At 40.7% G+C, this 19,303-nt stretch overlaps 2 protein-coding genes across 4 annotated transcripts; one reads left to right on the top strand and one right to left on the bottom strand.

Annotated features, from left to right (window-relative positions):
- The first annotated feature begins 3,087 nt into the window (after positions 1–3,087).
- On the top strand, positions 3,088–15,465 carry mrtfbb (myocardin related transcription factor Bb). Its single transcript, XM_015013679.2, has 14 exons — positions 3,088–3,539; positions 6,453–6,518; positions 8,035–8,090; positions 8,202–8,277; positions 8,506–8,667; positions 8,876–9,066; positions 9,875–10,003; positions 10,845–11,092; positions 11,263–11,395; positions 11,476–12,357; positions 12,925–13,032; positions 13,472–13,567; positions 13,649–13,709; positions 13,803–15,465. Exons 1-14 carry the CDS (start codon positions 3,440–3,442, stop codon positions 14,219–14,221), a joined length of 2,727 nt encoding a protein of 908 aa, XP_014869165.1. The 5' UTR covers positions 3,088–3,439; the 3' UTR covers positions 14,222–15,465.
- On the bottom strand, positions 15,466–19,247 carry LOC106934040 (small nuclear ribonucleoprotein 25). Of its 3 annotated transcripts, none has more exons than XM_015013686.2 (6): positions 19,130–19,247; positions 17,283–17,432; positions 17,050–17,181; positions 16,896–16,967; positions 16,551–16,698; positions 15,466–16,409 (listed from the first exon to the last, which is right to left on the bottom strand). In XM_015013686.2, the coding sequence occupies exons 2-6, from the start codon at positions 17,422–17,424 to the stop codon at positions 16,301–16,303; spliced, it is 603 nt and encodes a 200-aa protein (XP_014869172.2). In that variant the 5' UTR covers positions 17,425–17,432; positions 19,130–19,247; the 3' UTR covers positions 15,466–16,300. The 3 variants fall into 3 exon arrangements, with proteins under 3 accessions (XP_014869172.2, XP_014869173.2, XP_014869174.2); XM_015013687.2 differs by lacking the exon at positions 19,130–19,247 and adding an exon at positions 17,957–18,071; XM_015013688.2 differs by lacking the exon at positions 19,130–19,247 and adding an exon at positions 17,766–17,948.
- Positions 19,248–19,303: the final 56 nt, after the last annotated feature.

Below are 19,303 nucleotides of genomic sequence, written 5' to 3'. Positions count from 1 at the left end.
TGTCACATCAAGGTTTACTTCACTGAGTCTGTATTCAAAGCAAAAAAGCAAGAAAATATATTTTTTTCTGTTTAAGACAGTGTTTATTTTCAAGCAGTCTAGATCAGGTTGTTCAGATCTCACGCAATGGTGATTGTGCTGCAGTTGATTTTTGTTACAGCAGCAGAACTACATGGCTGCTCTCTGACATCAGCGCTAAAGATAACCTCAGCCGAAAGTTTTCTCATGCACATTTTTTATTCGTCAGTATGCCATGGAAATTTGCTATTTATATCATTCGAAAAGATGTTGTTTTTTCAGAGTGTAATAAACAAGTTTTGCTCAATTTTAGGGGTTTTACTGTGTACAATGTTATTAACCTGGATTAATAAAAATACTAAGAGAAACATGCATTGGGTCATGAAACAGGGGCAACTATATAAAAAGATTTTAGGTGAGTTTGGCTGTATCCTAACAAGTCGAAGCCTTTCTTAAGTGAGCAATGTTTAACATCTGGATAGCATGGAGCTAAGTGATGCTTCAATGCTCAACAAATGAAGGAAACGGAGGACGCTGAAGCGCATCAAGCTAAAGATGCAGGGAGCCCAAAATGAAGTTGACTGGATGATCAGATAACATCAGCAAATACAAAATCAATCAAAGAAGTTTTGTGTGTCTGTTTGAAAAATGTTTGAATTCCAATAATCTAGTGTAACATCTTACAAGAAAAAAAAACAAAAAAAATTTATTTCATGTTAATTTTTGGGTGAAAACCAAAATGTATCATTGTTCTTTCAATATATGATTGATAAAAAAAATGTAATCATCAAACAAAAGGATATGTAAACATATAAGCTTACAGCTCTGAGGACATATAGTATGGGGCATACATACCTCTTTTAACTGATTTAGCTAGGAGGGAGCGTTTAACCCAATATGACGAAGCAAAATAATGTAAGCGAGAACATCAGGTTAATGTTCTCGCTTAATGTTAGCAAAGGTCAAGCTAGCGGTGTGCCACAGCTGTAACTCCAGTGAGGAGAATGTAAAGTCAGTGGCAGCAGTACTTCGGTATAATGCGTAACTGGAGAGTAGTAGGAGAAAGTAGCAGAGAACCAGTATATCAGTATATCCTTTAACAGTGCAACCCTTTACATGACTGTAGAGATAGCTCAGGATAACCTTAGCCTCTCTCCCTACGAGCTACACCACAAAGGAAAGCTTCAAGGAAAGTTCATATTCTCACATAACCACATTGAAAATTTATAATTATGGTTAAAATGTTTTCCCTTTGTTTTTGTTTTTTTACAGTTCTACCTTCAACTTGCTTGGTAAGTTAAAAATACAGTTGTTTTTGAATTCTTTGCTTATTGGTTCCATCTGTTGCAATGATTGCATGTTATACATTGAACCTTGATGGAAAGAAAACAACCAACATCAAGTTTTGATGATGAAAGTGAAATCAGCCAAACATTCCAGTTTGGGTAAAGGTGCATCGTTCCAAGAGTGTTTTCATGAGCTAAGCTGGTGCATAAACAAAGTTTTAAAATATATGATGCTGTACTTGGCATTCGGTGAAATCCAAACACTCCAGCGGATAAACAGTTTGTTGCAGAGTTTCGCAGCACAACTCAGCATCGTAAATCAAATTCAAGATGGCAGCCAGAAACCCCGAAACTCAATCTTCTTTAAATGAGTATTTATGAAACCATATGTCAGTGAAAATATGTGGCTGATAGGAAGCGCATAAGATAAGTATCATAGTCATTAAGTTAAGATTACAGTACCTGTCAGTCATGAAAATGTGTATGTTTGAAAGATTTTGAGCTGTGGGTAATTTATCAAAAAGATGAACTTGACCGATCATCACCTGCTCATAAAATCAAGTTTGGATAATTGTGTTGACTGATTATCAACACCTCAGTCAATATATCCAATCGAAATTATGACCTGCGTAGAATATTATTTCTTTGGATGATAGATGTTTTCTGCTGCTCCAGACTAGTGTAAAGACTTTTGGAGCACAGAAAGAAGATAGGAACTGTGACCTTGTGACAAAGTATTCCGATGTTTTGTTTTGCTTCTTTGGCTTGCCCACTCATGAATATGGAGCTCAGGAGGCTTGTTCGTAATAAGTGAAATACTGGAGATGTTTTTCCACAGTTCAAACCCTCTCCCACCGCTCCCATATTTTTCAGACTCGCTGTTCACCATTATTAAGTCCCAGTGGTGGGCTGTCACAACATCTTGCCTGTCCCAATCTGCTTTTCCTCCATCAACTCCAATATTCCCCCACTTCCCACACAGTTTGACATGCACACTTCTCAATTTACAAAAGAAAATTATTAATGCCAAACACAGCAGCCTGGTCTTCCCAGCATGCACTTCTTCAGGCACTTTTCTTGAAGCAACTGGAGTATGGAGGACTGTGAGCATCATATGTGTCTGCAGATTCACTTTATATATGTATATATGTCATCCAGTTGAGTTTGTCTCAAACCACCTGAAGAGTATTTTGTCTTATGATATAATATTAGCATAAAGTGATTTGGATTGAATCTATCAAGGTTGAAACATGAAATTAGTTGATTTGTCATTTCTTTTGCTCATCAGTTGTCTTTCTTTTTGAAATCTTTTATGTTCTATTGTTAAATTTCCAGATGAGCAGACTTCTAACTTTTCTATTCAACAACAACCTAAGTATAAAACTGCATTTGCTGTAAATGTTTTTGTCTAAATTAATTCCTCTTCCAGTCAACAAACACCATTGGATATATTTGAGTAAGTATAGCTATTGCTGTTTATAACTGCGCTTGTGGCAAGATAAATTTTGGTTCTTCAAAATAATTCACCTTTCCGCAATGTCGTTACAGTGGAAAAGAAATGCACGGATTAAAAGACTAAAATATTTGTAGAAACTCTTATCAATTCAAAACTGAATTAGAATTTTAGGTATTTATTTTAATCGGTTGCTAGAGCAACGATAACTATAGACTGGTATGATTCTGTTTAAAAACCCATTTGGTTTGTTTTCTTGCACTAAACATTTTCAAGAGTCGGATATCTCTCTCGTCTCTCTTTGAGGGCTTAAAAAACAAAAACGTTCCAGTTTCTGTTAGTTATCCATAAACTGTTTTTGTCCCCTGCAAAGAGAACTTCCCGAAACAGTAATCACTACCTCATCCCATAAATGATTAAAAAGTTGCTTTGCTTTTCCTGTAGACGCTCAGTGAGGATAGACCAACCTGACCAAGTAAGGGTTAACTCACGCAGCCCTGTTGTTCCCTCCTCCTCACGTCGACTCCGCGCTCACGCACTCTTACACAGACAGACACAAACTTTCCCCGCTGAGGCCAGCAGAGAGACAGGAGAGTCACCGAACCACATGTTGCTCTCTCGGAGCGTTGTCTTCTCTCCTTCTCCGTAACAACTGCCGGATCTGCTCTGGTCTCATCGCTCCATGGGACTCCAGAGCTGGCCACCAATCAGACCAGAACTGTCCTCCATGGCTTGCCTGGATGTGGAGAGCCCCTCCATTTGCAGGGGGAAATTCAAATCAGGTACGTTTTCTTCCTTGTGTCATGTGCTTATATTTTATTCATTTAGTTTGACTTTGTTGTTGTTCTTGTTAGTGTAGTTAGGCGGGATGTTATTTTCAGGTATTCCCTGTGTTAAAGTTGTTGTGCCGACACAGAAAAGACAAATGTCACAAGTACAGTCACGCTGTGTGCTACTTACAAAGGAAGCGCAAATCCCAGATATGCGGCAGATCAAGATTCTGCTCGTCATTTGCATATTTCTAATCTTCCTTGTTGGCTGTTGACCTTGCTTAAAATTCAGCCTGGAGCAGCAAAACAAAACAGAGCAGACGTGTTGCTGATTTGATCTATTCAACATTTTATCCCATTTAAACACCTGTGAAGTATTATCAGTAGCTTTTCAACCCCCATGCTGAGACGAATTTCACTGTTGTGACACGTTGAATAGCAATCTTTTTTTTCCCCTACAAAGACATGAGGAAGATTTATACTTTCTAATTTAGTTATCATACAACATTTTCTCTTTCTGTGGGAGCAATCTTGTCTTCATATCATGTCAACAGGAAGCTTTTCTTTGCAGACTGCATTATCACAAACTAAGCTAACCTACTGTGATTTCTCACAGCCGTGAATGTTTACTTAGTTTCCACTGAAATTACATCGAACTGTGAACTAAATTATGTATTTATAAGTTTAGAAGAATAAAAACAAGAACTAAACAGCTACACCATTATTTCATCTAGGTGATGTGAAAACCTAAAATGCAGGGTAAGAATAGTTAGGATAATTTATGGAGAATAAAATAAGACTCATGAGCCTTAGATCATATCTAACCAGGTCAAAAAAATGAAAATCTCACAGCTAAATATTTTTAACAATGAATTAACAACTAATGAAAAAACGTATATAAATGATGAAGTGTTGAATTTGACTGGGGAAAAAAATGCTGAACCACTGAGTTCCTTTAAATCAGGGCTAAAACTCCCATTTGTTTGATATTACCTTTGATTAATAATAACTGGAACATTATTAATTGTTTGTGTTCCGTTTCATTACTTTCCTTTATCATGTGTCACTGGTACTTTTAAAACTTGTGCTTTTTTTACTTTACACAAAGTATTATTCATTTTTTACATACATATTTCAAACCCTAAGCTTATTTTATCCAGCATAATGGACATGTACAGTATATGTTTAAAAAATACCGATCTCTTAGGACTAATCTCGTCACAGCTTATTGAACATAATAACATCTGAAAGTGGAATAGAATCCTTAAAATCATTTTTGTAGCTGTTAAATAAGGATTTGTGATTATAAATCCCAGAATCTTTGCTAAAATAATCCCATTCTGTTGTATTTACAACAACAAAGTTGTCATGAGTGTCAAGTTGTTCATAAACTAAAATCCATCATTTCAGACAATTTTTTTTGTTTGTTTGTGTAGTGTCATAAAAAAGGGGGGAGGAGAGGGAGAGGGGGATCAATTTAAAAAGAGACTGATGGGAGAACTCCAGGAGTGATTTGCTGAGAACAACACGAGTCTGAGATTAGAGATTACATCAGCAGACAGGGATTTCAGCAGAGCCCCCTCTATGTGTTTCTTTATAACCTCTGTTTTTGCTTTACTGGTGAACAGGAGCCAGTTTTGCATCATGGAAGGGTTAGCCAGGGTTCATGCTCAACACAAGATGACACAATGAGGAGGACCCCGGGCAGGAGCCGTACCCTCGTGGTGATGCTCAAATTAAAGCCAGTGCTCTCCCATGGCGCTTGCAGGCGGCTTTTCATGCTATTGATATGCAGTTGTGTACAGTAATAAAACGGACTGCCTGTGGCGCTCCTTTTGAGTCACAAATATTGAGAGAAACTGATGTTGTTTCTGTTTGAATCTCCTGGATTCAAACCTCCCCCCTCTCCCCCCCATTGGCCTGGGTTGGTAATAGAAAACACAACAGGCAGAGAAGGCACAGTTTGTTCTCTCTTCTGGAGATGATGTCCTGCTGGAAGAGGTGGGCACGGCCTTCCATCCTTTGCCTCAGCTCTCGTCACTCTGCGTTCCCTTGCCCAGAAGTCGAAGTCGGCGAACATCCCCCTCGACTCTCCAGCAAACCGGCGATCCCACCCCCTCAACTGCCCCCAAAAAATGTCATGGTTCCCAGGCCTTGTTCTCACAGCTGCCCCGTTTATTTTTGCTTGAGTGAGTCACAGAGTCCTGTTCGGACCCGGCGTCTTTCCCAGGGGAGTTGAGTCGGTCCGCGTTGTGTGTGTTTGTGTGTGAGGGCGAACTGTTTCTCCCAGGCCACTGAGCAAATCCGGCTAAGCTGGGTTCGCTTCACTACAGCGATGACGATAAGGGCCACGGCCTCATGCATCACCGTCACCCCCTAGCCTTCTCGGCAAACTTTTTTTTTTTTTTTCTTTTTTCCGTTCTTGTGTGTTGCTTCGCTGGAAAAACAAGTCCACGCTTTCTTGTTTGTAAATGTTTAAACTACTACTGTTTACATTTTTTTGTACAACACAGAAGATGCATCCAGAAACTTCGTGTAAGACTCAGGAACATCGCTCAACAAACCAGACTTCTTCTCAAATCTCGAATCAGGGAAACGGGGAAAACAGAATGTTATTCCTCTGTTTTAATTGTTTTTAATTGCGTCTTTGTCACATTTGCAGAACTCACTCAAACACTGGCTTTCTTTAGGAGAGCTCCAAGCTAACCATGATACCCCCCATAACTCAGACCATACAGGAACTGAACAGAATATCTGTGGTTATGAGCTTAGTTTGGTGTTTGGCTTCCAGGGAAGCAAAGTGATTGAGTAATAATAACCATTTCTGCTTTATTTAAAGTCCTCCAGGTTTCACAGATGGTTGTGAGATGAGTCAGATGAGTTGTTTCTGAACGGTAAATGTTTAACCTCTGCATTCTTCTGCAGTCCTACAGCACTGTCTGCAGCAGAGGAGAACTCGGGAGCAGCTAGTGGAGCAAGGCATCATGCCGCGTGAGTAGTTTTTATAACGCTACCCCTTATCTGCTCCTGGTGAGTTAGTCTTATTGCACGGCATTAACAAAAGAACAAAAAAGGTATCCAAAATTTAAAAAGCTATTCCAGATTTTGATATGGCAGTGCTTGCTATTTATTTCCAAGAAGTCCCAAAAATGATCTTGTCTTAGCCTGCAGAACGGAAACTTATTAAATGAGGCAACACTCAGTCATTTGCACATTACACTCTTTTTTAACCGAAAACTTGTAATAGAAAAGCAAATCTGAGTGACTTAACAGCACATATTTGCATATCCCCTATGAAATGTGACAAGTTATCATTGTACTCATAAGACTTACTGATATCTGGCCCCGAAAGGACAGATTATTCTTTAACAGGATCTGTTCGTACGGCAGATGCTGAGACAGTGAAGCACCTGATATTTGGAGCATTTAGGCAGAATTATGGACGTTTCATCTTCTTGATGTCCTGCTCTGTTTGGAGGACCTTCACCTGCTCCTCTGTGACACCACAAACCCACATCAGTTAGAAAATGGACCTCCTGCAGGGGCCATTTTCCTGGCACCAGCCCCCCTTACAACCCCACTATGGATAAGCGTGTATGATAATGGACGGATGGATAGCTATGTCTGTCAAGGCCTCTCAAAATGCCCTCACCATGAGAACTCAGACAATTCAAAGACGCAAAAAATATGGTGGGAGAGTTTGTTTACAGTTTTTGTAAATATCCAGTTTCAACTCCGAGTAGGCTTGGTTGATTTAATTAAGACTGTTTTTTTGTTTTGTTTGTTTTTTTTGCACTTTAAAACACTTTAATAATGAAATGCAATCAAATGCTCTACATTTAAAAAGGTTCTTCATAACCTCTTATGAAGAATGGAAATCAGAGCAATAAGCAGGAATGTGTGTGTGCGTGCGTGTGTGTGTGTGTGTGTGCGTGTGCGCGCGTGTGCGTGTGTGTGTGAGTGACACACTCCTTGGAGCGTCCCTGATCCGTGTATCATTAAAGCAAACAATGGCGGTCATATCAGAGGTGACTGGTCAGTGACACAGTCCTCCTCTGAAGGAGGGTGAGTTTATTCTGAGCGATCAAAGAGTAAAACTCCCTGCTCAGAGTAATCTCTTTGTTTGAGTCAGTAAAGCTGGTGCTTCCTGTTTTACTCCCATAAGCTCTTCCTTATTGAGGCCACATTTGCAAAGAGCAGAAAAGACAAAAAACATAACTGTCAAGATGCCAGGAAAGGGATTATGAAACAGCTCTTTAAAATCAGCTAATTTTATCATGAACTTTATCATCTGCGTTAAAAAAAACCCCGAAAAAACTGAGTTTCTGCTCTCAGTCAGAGTAACTTTAAACCCTAAAAACAACAAAACGTCCTTCCAGAGAAGTCCGTTTTCTCCCGAAAGGAGCATGTGCAACCCCTTTGGGGCTTGCTAACTAGCAAAGCAAATGCCTTTTCAGTTACAATCACGTAAGCGCGTAAATAGTTTCATGTATTCTCATTTTTCCAGCTCTGAAAAGCCCAGTTGCCTTCCACAAACAGATTCACAGCCTACAGCGAGCCAGGGTGAGTCTCTAATGTGTTTTTAACTCCACCGCATAAATTTGTTCATCTGTGACTTTAATAATGTTCAAAAATTACTTATATAGACACATTTTTTCCTTTTTTTTTTACCAGACTGGGACTTTTCTAAAGCATAAATTGAGCAGCAGACCGGATCGCTCCGAATTGGTCCGTATGCACATCCTAGAAGGTAACCCCTTTCCGTGTTGTTTCTGGGCGATGGTGTTTGGATTAGCAGAATGAGTAGGGCCGTTATTCATCTGTCTGCATTTATTACCGCTTGTTCAACAATCCTGCGACCATCCGAATGTTTTTGCTGCAGACTGAGCGTGTGAGAGGTCCAGCTGAGTCACAGTGACAAATCAGACTGAGTGACGACGGCCGGATCGTAGGTGAACATCCTCTTTTTGTTCCTCAGAAACGCAGGCGGAGCCCTCCCTGCAGGCGACGCAGTTGAGACTGAAGAGGGCCAGACTGGCCAACGACCTCAACGAGAAAATCGCCCAGCGACCTGGACCCATGGAGCTGGTGGAGAAAAAGATCCTGCCTGTCGACTCTCGAGTCGAAGAAGTCATAAACAGTAAGCGTTCATTAGGATTACTCACACAGCGACGACCAAAACGTAAACTGAAGTGGGGATCGTTATCAGACAGACTTTCATCCACCTCTGTGGTCCAAGCTTAAAGAAAAAGCTCCATATTTATCCAACTGTCTATATAAATGCTGCGATGCTACAACTGTGTCCTTAAGTGGCTTTATTTCTTAAACCCTCTCTGGTGATCATACAGATTGTGAGGCGGATTACTCAGACACACCACATGTTCCAGATGTTTACAGCTTTGATGAGGACAGCAGTGATGCTTTATCACCACAGCAGGCCAACAGCCAACCATCTCCTTCCCAAACTTTACCCTCCCCTCGGGAGTCGAGGGAAACCGAGGTCTCTTGTGCTTCCTCTGACTTCAGCCCTCCCCCACAGGTACAGAAATATCCTCAACTCTGTGATCAAACAAATTGTTGCCATGTCTCAACTAGTGGACAAATGATCATAATTTACAACTCTTTCAACAAAGCAGTGGCGAAAGTGTTTCCAAGCTGACTCTGGATTTGTTTTTTTTACATTTTCTCAACAAACACCAGTGTATTTTTTTTTTTTAGAATTTAATATTTGCCCCCAACATAACACATAAGAATCTGATCAGAGGAGAAAAATGTGAACTTTAGCCTGCATGCACAATTTGTGATGTAAAACTAACATTGTGTGGTAAAACAATAGAAGGTGTCAGGCACCGTGACGTGGGGATGCTTTTCTTCAACGGGAACAGGAAGCATCTGCTTCTGAAACTCCAGTAAAAGGCTGTTTTTAAAAAAAAAAAAAAAAAAACGTGATGACTAGGGGACTGAATCCATTTACATGTCACGTTTTAAGATTTTTAATTCATTTTTAACCTTCCACTTCACAGTGATGTCCTACTTTGTAAAGGTCTATCACATAAATTTCACAAAAGATGAAGTACTCTGCAAAAACACAAAATGCAAGAAAAATTTCTTAGTACATCCGAAATGTAAAAATGTTAAAGGGATATAAATACTTTCAAAAAAAAAAAAAAAAAAACTGCAGATGAGAAAAAGAAAATGCAACTTTAATCAGACTTTAACTACTATTTGGACAAGTGGCGCATGTTTTTGTTTTTGGAGTGTTCATCAGGCTTGGTTTGGTTATTCTGGATAGTTAGCAGATGTTGCAGCTCATCTAATTCCTGATCTCTGCCTCTGCTTTTCCTCAGCTCTCCCCACCAGGCTGCTCTCAGTCAGCATCGGATGTCTCCACGTCAGAGAGGCCGAGTGGCCTGGAAGCTCACCAGCCTAACGCCGCTGTCGTCCAAGGCATTTCGCCAGGCCAAGTTCTTGTGAAAGTAAGCCGACTTTCTCATGTTTCCTGTAAAAACAATTGTGTTTTGAAATTGGTTTTTATCTAGTTCAAAAATAGCTGTTATGTCACTGACCTCTGGTATACAGTCATGTGTTTCTTTGATTAACTGCCTGTGTCTGTTGTTTTCTTTTTTTTTTTTTTTCTTGTTTCCTTTGGAAATGTAATGACGGATAATGTTAGAGCTTGGATTTTTATCTTACCGAGAGTCGCAGCAGTTTAGGGGCGGATAAATAATCAGCCGTCAAGTCAAACGCAGGTCGGAGAGCAACACATTTAACATGTTTTAGTTCTTTTGTTGTCTAAATCTGACAACGATAGGCTGGTCTTTCTCAATGAAACTGTAAAGTCAAAGCTAAAACTCGAAAGGAGGGATGGGAAAAGCGTGCATTTATCTAAATTCTCTTAGGCTGTGATCTCCAAGAAGAACCGACTTCCTTAGGAAATGAAAGGGGAGTAAATTTGACAAATTGAAGGCTGCATGCTGGCTTAGTTCATGCCAAGTATCTGGTTTCTTGTCTTCAATAAAACCTGCAGGCATGCCAGGACATTTTCATATACTTTCAGAGACAGAGTGTTGAAACGATACGTCATCTTTTTACTACCTGTTTTCTCATCCTGTGTTGAGACGTCAGAGCAGTCTTCTATCTTAACACTAAAAGCTATAAAAAATAATTAAAAAAACAGTGTTCAGTCTAACTTTGCTGTGGCCACAGCAAACTCCGTTCCTCCTGAACTGGACTTAGATCACTCGCAGAGATTAAATATCCATCCACATGCTGTTCTGCACCTTTGTCTGACCTGTCTTTGTGCGTTACACTCTGCAGCAAACTTTGGCGAAGCTAGCCACGGAAAAAAGCCGCAGCAAAAAGAACAAAGAGCCCAAGCCGCGGGTGAAAAAACTCAAATATCATCAGTACATCCCCCCTGACCAGAAGCAGGAGGTCAGCGACGTGCCGATGGACTCCTCTTACGCCCGTCTTCTGCAGCAGCAGCAGCAGTTCCTCCAGCTCCAGATCCTAACCCAGCAGCAGCAGAAGTACAACTGCCAGGCCGTTGTACCTGTCACGCTGAAGTATGGCACCGCTCAGCAGTTCATTCTTTACACAAAAGTCGTCTGTCGCACTTGACCGCAGCCGATCTTTGTCTCGTCGCATTCTGCGTGCCGTTTTCCCACAGAGAGACAACTGAAAAATGCCTTCTCTCCTTCCTTCCCACTCCTTTCGTTTCCCATTTTCGTTGCAGCATATCCACGGCTGAGATGCAGACCAGCTGCTCGGCTCTCGTGCTCAGAGGAAGCTCGCCGTCGACTCCTGTGCAGTTCCACCACACCGGCACGAAATCGGATCAGCTGCCAGCTAATATCGATGAGATGAAGGTGACGCTGCCTGGGCTCTGTCATACACGCCACAGAAAGCATTCAGCATCTAAAAGACGAACCGTTTTCTTAATTTGCAGGTTGCCGAGCTGAAGATGGAGCTGAAACTCAGATCGCTGCCTGTTTCCGGGACCAAGACGGATCTAATAGAGAGACTGAAGCTGCATCACGAGAGCACGAAGAGTCAGCATGTTGCTGCCGTGGAGTCAGGAGCTTCTGCAGCAAACTCGCAGGCTGAAAACGTTCATTTGACACCGCCTGTTTCCCTCATAGCTTCCAAAGTTTCCAAATTGGGAATTGAAGATAGTAATATGAAAGACATTCATGCAAAGTCAGTTTCAGAGAGTTTGTCTAATGCTGCCCTTTGCACAAGCCCCTTAAATGGACCTCCGTATGAAGAGGGCCCCGCAGACGCAACGTTCACCGAGAAGGACTCTGAAAAAGACAAGCGGCTGCACGAGAAGGAGCGTCAGATAGAGGAGCTAATGAGGAAGCTGGAGCAGGAGCAGAAGCTCGTCGAGGAGCTGAAGATGCAGCTGGAGGTGGAGAAAAGAAGCCAGCAGAGTGACTCTCCGCCTCGTCCTAACTCGCTGCTGCCGATCCAGATAAAAGAGGAAAACAGGAATCTGTCAAACTGCTCTTTGTCCTTCAGCTCACCTGGTCAGCATGTGCAGATCAAACAGGAGGAGCCTTCAGATCACGGCCACGTAACCAGCCCGAATCAGTTTGCCATCGGTCAGCGGACCAACACAAACGGTGAAAACCCGCAGCCTGCCCAGGTCCTCCTGCCCACATCCTCTCCTGGCTCAGCAGTCGCCGTCGAGCTCCCTGCCAACGGCGTTAAATTACACACCACTGTTGAGAGCACAGCTCCAGGCCGCATCCCGGCCTCTGGACATGAGCCACAGACACCGGCAGAACTGCAACAGCAATGCCTCACTCAAACCCCGCATCCGGCAAAGGTAAATGCACGAGCACTCTGCCGGGTTCAGTCTGTCTTGTTCGTTCTTCCTTGGTCTTCTTAGTCTTTGTCATCACACTCTGCAGTGCGTTGTGGTTTTGAGACATGTTCCAGCTGGTGCCAACAATTCACACGTTGGGCTGCATAAATATAGAGGCATGTTTTCAGTTGTGCTGCCAATTAAACCACAGGTCAAGTTACCAGTCATTTGTGTGCTGCAGTGGAAAAATGCAGTTTCCCTGTGCTTACAGCTGCAATCAGCTTTAACAGAGCACTGTAATCATTTTGGCTACGAGAATCGAATCATTTGGAAAATATGAGACCATCATGTCGGTGTAGATTGAACTCAGCAGTTTCACAAAGTAAAATGAAAAAAATGTTTTAGGTGAAAAAAGTTCTAGAAAGATAGTCCAAACCTTTTTTTATTTTTTAAGCTTTTTTTCACCTAAGCTAAAGGTTACTTTTGTCTGTTTCTGCCACATAGACAATAGTAACTTGTTCAAAATTCACTTTTCAGACTCTGTTCATATCGGTACATTAATGCTAGCCTGTCTAATGTTTTCTGCAGACGTGGGGATTGGATGGCGAGGGGCAAAACGTACTCGGTGCGTTCCTGGTGTCTGGATGCGATCGTCCTCCCTCTCAGCAAGCTCCCCCAGAAGCACTCATAGGAAAGGTGAATATATTCCCTGAGTCTTTGTGGTGTTTCCTAATGCAAGTTATTGTTTTACAGGTGTTTATGGATTTATTCGTATAACTTTACTAGCACTTAATGTGGGGTTTTGATATTCAACATTTTGCTGACTGCTATGGGCAGGAATATCTGATTAGCAGATTATAATTCTCCAAACCTGTTTCTGTATTGTCATTGTTTCTAAGAGATTTAGAAAAAATAAAATACTTAGTCTCGTGAAATCTTTTGCTTAAAAGTTCAGATTTAGATTAATTTAACCCAAATGATGGTATGTAATTGTGCTTTTCCTTCAATGGTGCAGAAGGAAAGACATACCCGGGTTCCTTTTTGCATCACAGTCCAGTTCAATAGTTGTTTGTGGCTTATTTTATCTACTGTTCCTGTTAAATAGCTGCTTTCCTATCTGCTGTTTTTTATGCAGCAAACAACCTTCACAAACCAGGCATCAAAGACTAAAGACCCACCTCGCTATGAGGATGCAGTAAAACAGACACGCAGCATATTAACAGCTGCTCAGGTGCGAATCAAATGCAAGTTCATCGCTTAAAACTGTTATTAAAAAATCATTCCTATATTAAATAACTCTATTTCTTTAAAGGGTCCCACTGCAGCGAGCCAGGAGATGGACGACCTGTTCGATGTGTTGATTGAAAGTGGAGGTGAGCGACGCTTTTAGCTACATTTTGGACGAGTTCAGCTTGGAAGATGAGCGAGGATTTCCTCTCACCGGTGTCGTTCTCTTGTTTTTTCAGAGATCTCCCCTCTCATCAGACGGGATCCTCCCAGCCTGGAAAAGCCTCTCCCTGTGACAGCTAGCGTTACCACCCTTCCCATCAACACGGTTCTGACCCGTCCTCCACCTTTGGTGCAGGTGGCCCAGCTGCCTGGAGCACCGCTCGGCTCGACGGGAAACAACCTGGAAGCCCTTCTGGGGGACACGGAGGCTCAAAGACTGAAGCTGATGGAGGAGTTGAGCTCACCTTTGGTTGAGATGGAGATGAACTTCAGTGAAAGCCTGCCACCTACTGGCGTGAACCTGCAAAGCACTTCTGTGGACAGCATGGATTGGCTCGATCTCACCCTTTCTGTGCCTTCGGAGGGGATTAACCCTTTGGACATGTCGGTGCCCGACTTCCTGGACTCTCATGAACTGAACTTGAACTGGGATTGAGTGATTTTTAAAGGCAGTATGTGGACTTCATCCTTTTTAATACAAAAGTTAATGAACTTTAAAAGCTATAACTTTTTTTGTGGGCGGGAAAAAAATGAAAATGGTACAGAAGCTTTAAAGATTTCCATCTCAAGTCACGCGGCTGATTTTTCTATATTTTTCACGACTTCTCTTTGTTCTGCAGCCTCAGTAAAGAATGCTGCAGTAAGAATTGTCTCAGCGCACATAGGAGTAAAGGAAAAATACACAAAGCCTGGTTGCAGATGGACAAGCACTGCATTTAGCCGCCGTGTTGTTTACTCCACCCTGTCTTGGAATGATTATCACTATCAAAACAGATTGTAAACACATAAGCCGCATGATCATGGTTTCTATGCAAGTCGAGAGGCATAAATCTGATATTTAACCAAAGTAGTGAAAGTTTGATCGGCTTGCAGAGAGCCAGAAACCCAGAACATCAACTCAAGTGTTTATTACTAAATACTCTGCAAACATCTCTTTGCCGACCCTGTAAGTCGACACACATGAATACGCTCTGCAATTTAAAGAAGCAGTCTCACACAAATCATCTGCCGGACAGCATTTAACATAATTTGCTGGTTTAAAATTGGTCAGACTGACTTTTAATCAGCTGGCTAGCTTTATGTTATTTAGTTTTATTATATAAAAAAAAAAAATTCAGCGGCATGTCATTATCAGAATAATGAGGCAGGCTTCTTCCATTAAAGTAGGAGTGGATTCCAGTAACATCTGCTGGCAACAGTGTGTGCTATTATAGGCAGCATTTGGTATGTGTGGATGTGTTGGATGAGGAAATGTTAGACATTTGTTTCTGTGGTATTTTAATTTGCTGTGTATCGACTCTCAGACTTCTGTGGAAGATATCTGGAATGTCTCTGACAAAGAGCCCTTTGGTGCGGATGAAAATCTCACGACATTTCTTTGTTTTTAAGTCGGCTACTTGGTGCCAAATCTGTCACCTTCAAGAGAAAGAGTGGGGACTACCTGCCGGAATGAGGAATAAGATTTCACAAGACCGATGCAACTCACCAAAAACATTGCAATCATTTTGTTTGTTGTATGGTGTATTTATGTTGTTTCTTTTTATTAAAAAAAAATTAGTTTCCTTTTTTTTTTGTAAATACAAGAATGCCTTGGGATTTTCAGCCTTTGAGCCAAAAAAAAAAACAAAAAAAACACAAACTTTAAAGGTTTTGGTAATTAAATAGTCTGCTTAAGGTAAATCGGTTCTTATGTTTCTTTATTGAACAGCTCACTACATGCATAGCCATTGCCAGACACATTTAATGTCGCACCCGGCAAAGATGTATGAAAAGCTTTAAAATATTTTCATTTCTTACATGAGAATTTATAGTTTTTAATTCTAGAAAAAAAAAAAACTAATTTGAGTACATTTGTTCAGCGAATGAAACGTTCCCATATCCACACTTGTTTTGTACTGCTGTCAGGACTTTGTGTAACCCACCACTGCATCTTCTCCTGTAGCGTTTCACGAGGTTAGAGAATACAGAAAAAAAAAAGTTTCCAGATTATTTTCTGTTGCAAAGTCTCTCTCGTCATTCAGAGTCCTTGGGTTCGTTCATCTTTTGGCCCATTTTCAGTTTCCTGCCAGAGTCCACCAGATTTCTATCTAAAATATTCTGATCTTTCAAAGACAAGATTCGAATCCTTCTGAAGAGGAGATAAAATGCCCACAGCATCACAGACTGCTTAAAGAACTACTTTAAGATTAGTAGAAGTTCTCAGGTAGTTTAAAATTGAAATGGTAAATTTCATACATTTTATAGATCTATTATAATACATATTTACATGCAATATACCCAGCTATAACCTATTGAGATGTGCTTCATTAAATCCATTCAGGCAAGATTTCATTTTGTAAGTTCACAAACATAAACCCTTAGACGTGGATTTTTTCTCAGCATGCCCCGCATAATGGAGGACGATGCTGCTGAACAAACTCTTCAGCAGGTCCTCTCAGCAGTTACTAAATCGCCAGCAGCTGCCGGTCCAGCGTTTTCTCGGCATGTGCTTCTTGCTCACCGGTTGCTTCTCCTCTCAGAGCTTTTTGATGGTTGTGATTTTCGACCGACACTTTGGACATCTGTGCGTGGTGGTCTTGAACCTGTCCATGCAGAAGGGAAGGAGGCAGCAACCGGCCACGCAGCTGCAAAGCGGGAGAGCAGAAACGAAACCAGCTTGATGACAACAAACCTGGAAGTGGCTGAGCAAACAGAAACGGGTACAACAAGGCATAACTGTGTCCTTAGGCAAATATTTTACCGCCAAACCAAATGAGAGTTCATACCCCACCATAGCTGACATAATGCAAACAAGCCAGGTCACGCTGCTGACGGAAGTGAAAGTCTCCGTGGTGACAAACTGCATGCACTCTGGGCACTGTGTCCTAGTTGGATGTGTAGGAAGACTTCCAATATCCAGAATCACGGCAGGGGCTGAAAAAGAAGGATGTGTACACAATCAAATCTCTTTCCTTTACTCTTTACAAGAACTAAATTCATAGTAAAATTGTAGTCTGGCCTCTAAAAATCCATTCTGCACATAGATCATATGAGGTGTAGTAGCTGCACTTTTAATTTTTGTGCACATTGCCTCGTTTTGCAGTGCAGGTTTGTGTGGCTTGGTGGCTCACCGGGAAAAGAAGGAGGAGGTTCAACGAAGAAGATTTTATCGTCAAGCTGCTGGTTGGACTCGCGCTTAATATCTGGAGAAAAAGAGAGCTTCGGTGACGAGCCTGACAAGCATGAAGAATTCACCGTCGGTCAAAAGAAGTCATTTGTGCTCACCGTTTTTGAATTTCACATCTTTTGCATGAAAGATATTGTCACAGTTCTTTTGCAGTTCGGCCTTCTTTATCCTGAGTTCTTTCAATTTATTGTCAATAGAATTGATCTCTTGTTGGGTAGCAGCTGACTCTTCTGATAGAGAAGAGGGGGGGAAATAAATGAATAAATATACACAGATTGCATAACATCAATGACGTTTTATGATTTACTTGCTGGGAATCCATTAATGTCACCTGTTTCTCCAAATTCAGCCCGATTCCTTAGCTCCTGGAATACCAACAAGATTTTCTTTCTGTCTTCAAGCTGTTCCTCCTTCAGAGAAATGTCTTTCAGCTTTCCTGATATCGTCTCGACCTCATTTTGAGAAGAGGTCATGGCGGCAGCTGAAAAGTTTGCAGAGCAATCCCATAGGTTTGCACAAAGATTTTACTATCATTTCGGCTTTCTTTGTATTGCAAGTAAAATATATGAATAAATCTATCCAAATAGAATAAAGCTATCCAAACTAACCTGTTCCTACATGAGTAAGTGAAAGCTTCCTAACACCAACAACTGGGTAATATGGATTACAATAGAATCTTACTTTTTTTTTTTCAAAGCAATCTAATTTTCAATTTTAGTTGATTGTTTTCTCACTTTATTTTCTCAAAAAGAAATCATAATAATTAATTGAAATTCCAAAAATTTAATTTCAATCAACCCTTCTGGGAGTTTACCTGAATTCAACTAAATATGAGCTGTGAAAAAACATAGCAGGCCATGGGAAGACTGACACCACCCTGAACTACAGAAATCCAAAGAGTGCATAGGTGAAGAAAAGAAAAATCTAAATTTTCAAAAAAAAAGTAATCTTTATAAACGGAAAATTTGGTTAATCAATAAAATCAGTATTATCCCTCAGCCCTACCTGCTAGTGCCACATTTGGCAACAACAACTGCGATCAAACATTTGCAATAAGACTGTTTTGCAACAGGACTTTTGTCCCACCCTTATTTGTAGATTTGTTTGTTAATTGAGCCAAGCTGGAAGGTCTTCAGGTGAAATAGGCCACAGGACTTTAATCAGATGTGGTTGCAGGCTTTGATTGGGCCACTTAAAAATCTTTCTTCCAGCCATTTAGATGTAGACTTCCTGGTTTATTTGGTTATTAAATATTCAAATTCAAGCTTGGTGTAGTTTTCAAGTAATATTAATAGCCAAGCCACTTCTGGGAAGAATCATCAGAGCTACATGTTTTCTCTATTTGTAGAAATAGTTTTGTAACATTTACTAGTTGATAGACTAGGTTGGGATGGGATGCATTGATTTTGAGATCCTTTATCCTACTTCATTTACAAGCCTAGTGGTAATCAGGACTGGAAGAGGCTCATTATGAAACTCAGCTTTCCAAATAATTCACAATCTAAAGTTGGACAGTTACATTTTCCACATAGGTCCTGGTTGATTCAAACAGCTTTGTTCCCCTTAATTAGTGCAACCACCATTTTAAACTTTTTTTTTTTGTCCTTATCCAGGTTAGCAAAATTTAATTGTCATAAACAGTCAATTGTGACATTAGAGCAACACCAAGAAATCTGTAAAAGTGCAAAACCATTTTAAAGCACTTTAGCTTCATCATTAGGTCTCAAAATACAACTGACGTCATAAAATGTGCATGATGAATGGATAACTCTGTTATGGTTTCTTTTTTCACCCCTCAAAGCTTAGACAGGCTTGCTGTAATGCAGAGAACAAATTGCTTCGCTTTTATTCCATCTGAATTATCCTAGAACAAGTTTTCACATGAAAAACCGACACCTGCCCAAAATCCGTATGGGGTCTGTTTTGTTGTCTCCAACAACAGCAAAGTTTTTCACCAAATCAGCAAAAACCACCAACAGTAAAATCATATCAAGAAGATTATACTTAAATTAGCTGGGCACATAAAAATAAACAGTATCCTCAAAACTGAAAACGTCTATCTGCTTGCGTTTTGTCACAATACACAAAAAGCAAAATTGTGACAAAACCCGTTCCACCACTTTAAATGTCACATATTACAAATTAATAAATAAAACTGTGGAAAAACTCTGATATTACCTTGCTTTTGCTGCCTCTGCTACGTCGTTCGCAGGTAAAATCCATATAAGCTGAACAAGAGAATATTGTTCCCAACTTTCAGGAAATATTCAAATCATTAGGGCGGCGTTTATTACTCTCATTTTTGCAAGCTGCTGCAGTCTGGCTCAGATAGAAACACAGGACACAGTTATG

This window comes from Poecilia mexicana, unplaced genomic scaffold, assembly GCF_051168715.1.
Source record: "Poecilia mexicana isolate PSO_F unplaced genomic scaffold, ASM5116871v1 scaffold_8, whole genome shotgun sequence".
Classification (NCBI taxonomy): Eukaryota; Metazoa; Chordata; class Actinopteri; order Cyprinodontiformes; family Poeciliidae; genus Poecilia; species Poecilia mexicana.
The sequence above is the reverse complement of the archived record's forward strand: the minus strand, read 5'-3'. Positions and strand labels throughout refer to the sequence as shown.

Excerpts from the sequence above, each read along its gene's own strand:
- mrtfbb (XM_015013679.2), top strand. The coding sequence starts at position 3,440 with ATGGGACTCCAGAGCTGGCCACCAATCAGACCAGAACTGTCCTCCATG. Across the intron at positions 8,091-8,201 it reads ACAGCCTACAGCGAGCCAGG|ACTGGGACTTTTCTAAAGCA; the intron begins GTGAGTCTCTAA and ends TTTTTTTACCAG. Across the intron at positions 13,033-13,471 it reads CAGAAGCACTCATAGGAAAG|CAAACAACCTTCACAAACCA; the intron begins GTGAATATATTC and ends TTTTTTATGCAG.
- LOC106934040 (XM_015013686.2), bottom strand. The coding sequence starts at position 17,424 with ATGACCTCTTCTCAAAATGAGGTCGAGACGATATCAGGAAAGCTGAAA. Across the intron at positions 16,968-17,049 it reads AGATGTGAAATTCAAAAACG|ATATTAAGCGCGAGTCCAAC; the intron begins GTGAGCACAAAT and ends CTTTTTCTCCAG. Across the intron at positions 16,410-16,550 it reads ATTATGTCAGCTATGGTGGG|CTGCGTGGCCGGTTGCTGCC; the intron begins GTATGAACTCTC and ends CCCGCTTTGCAG.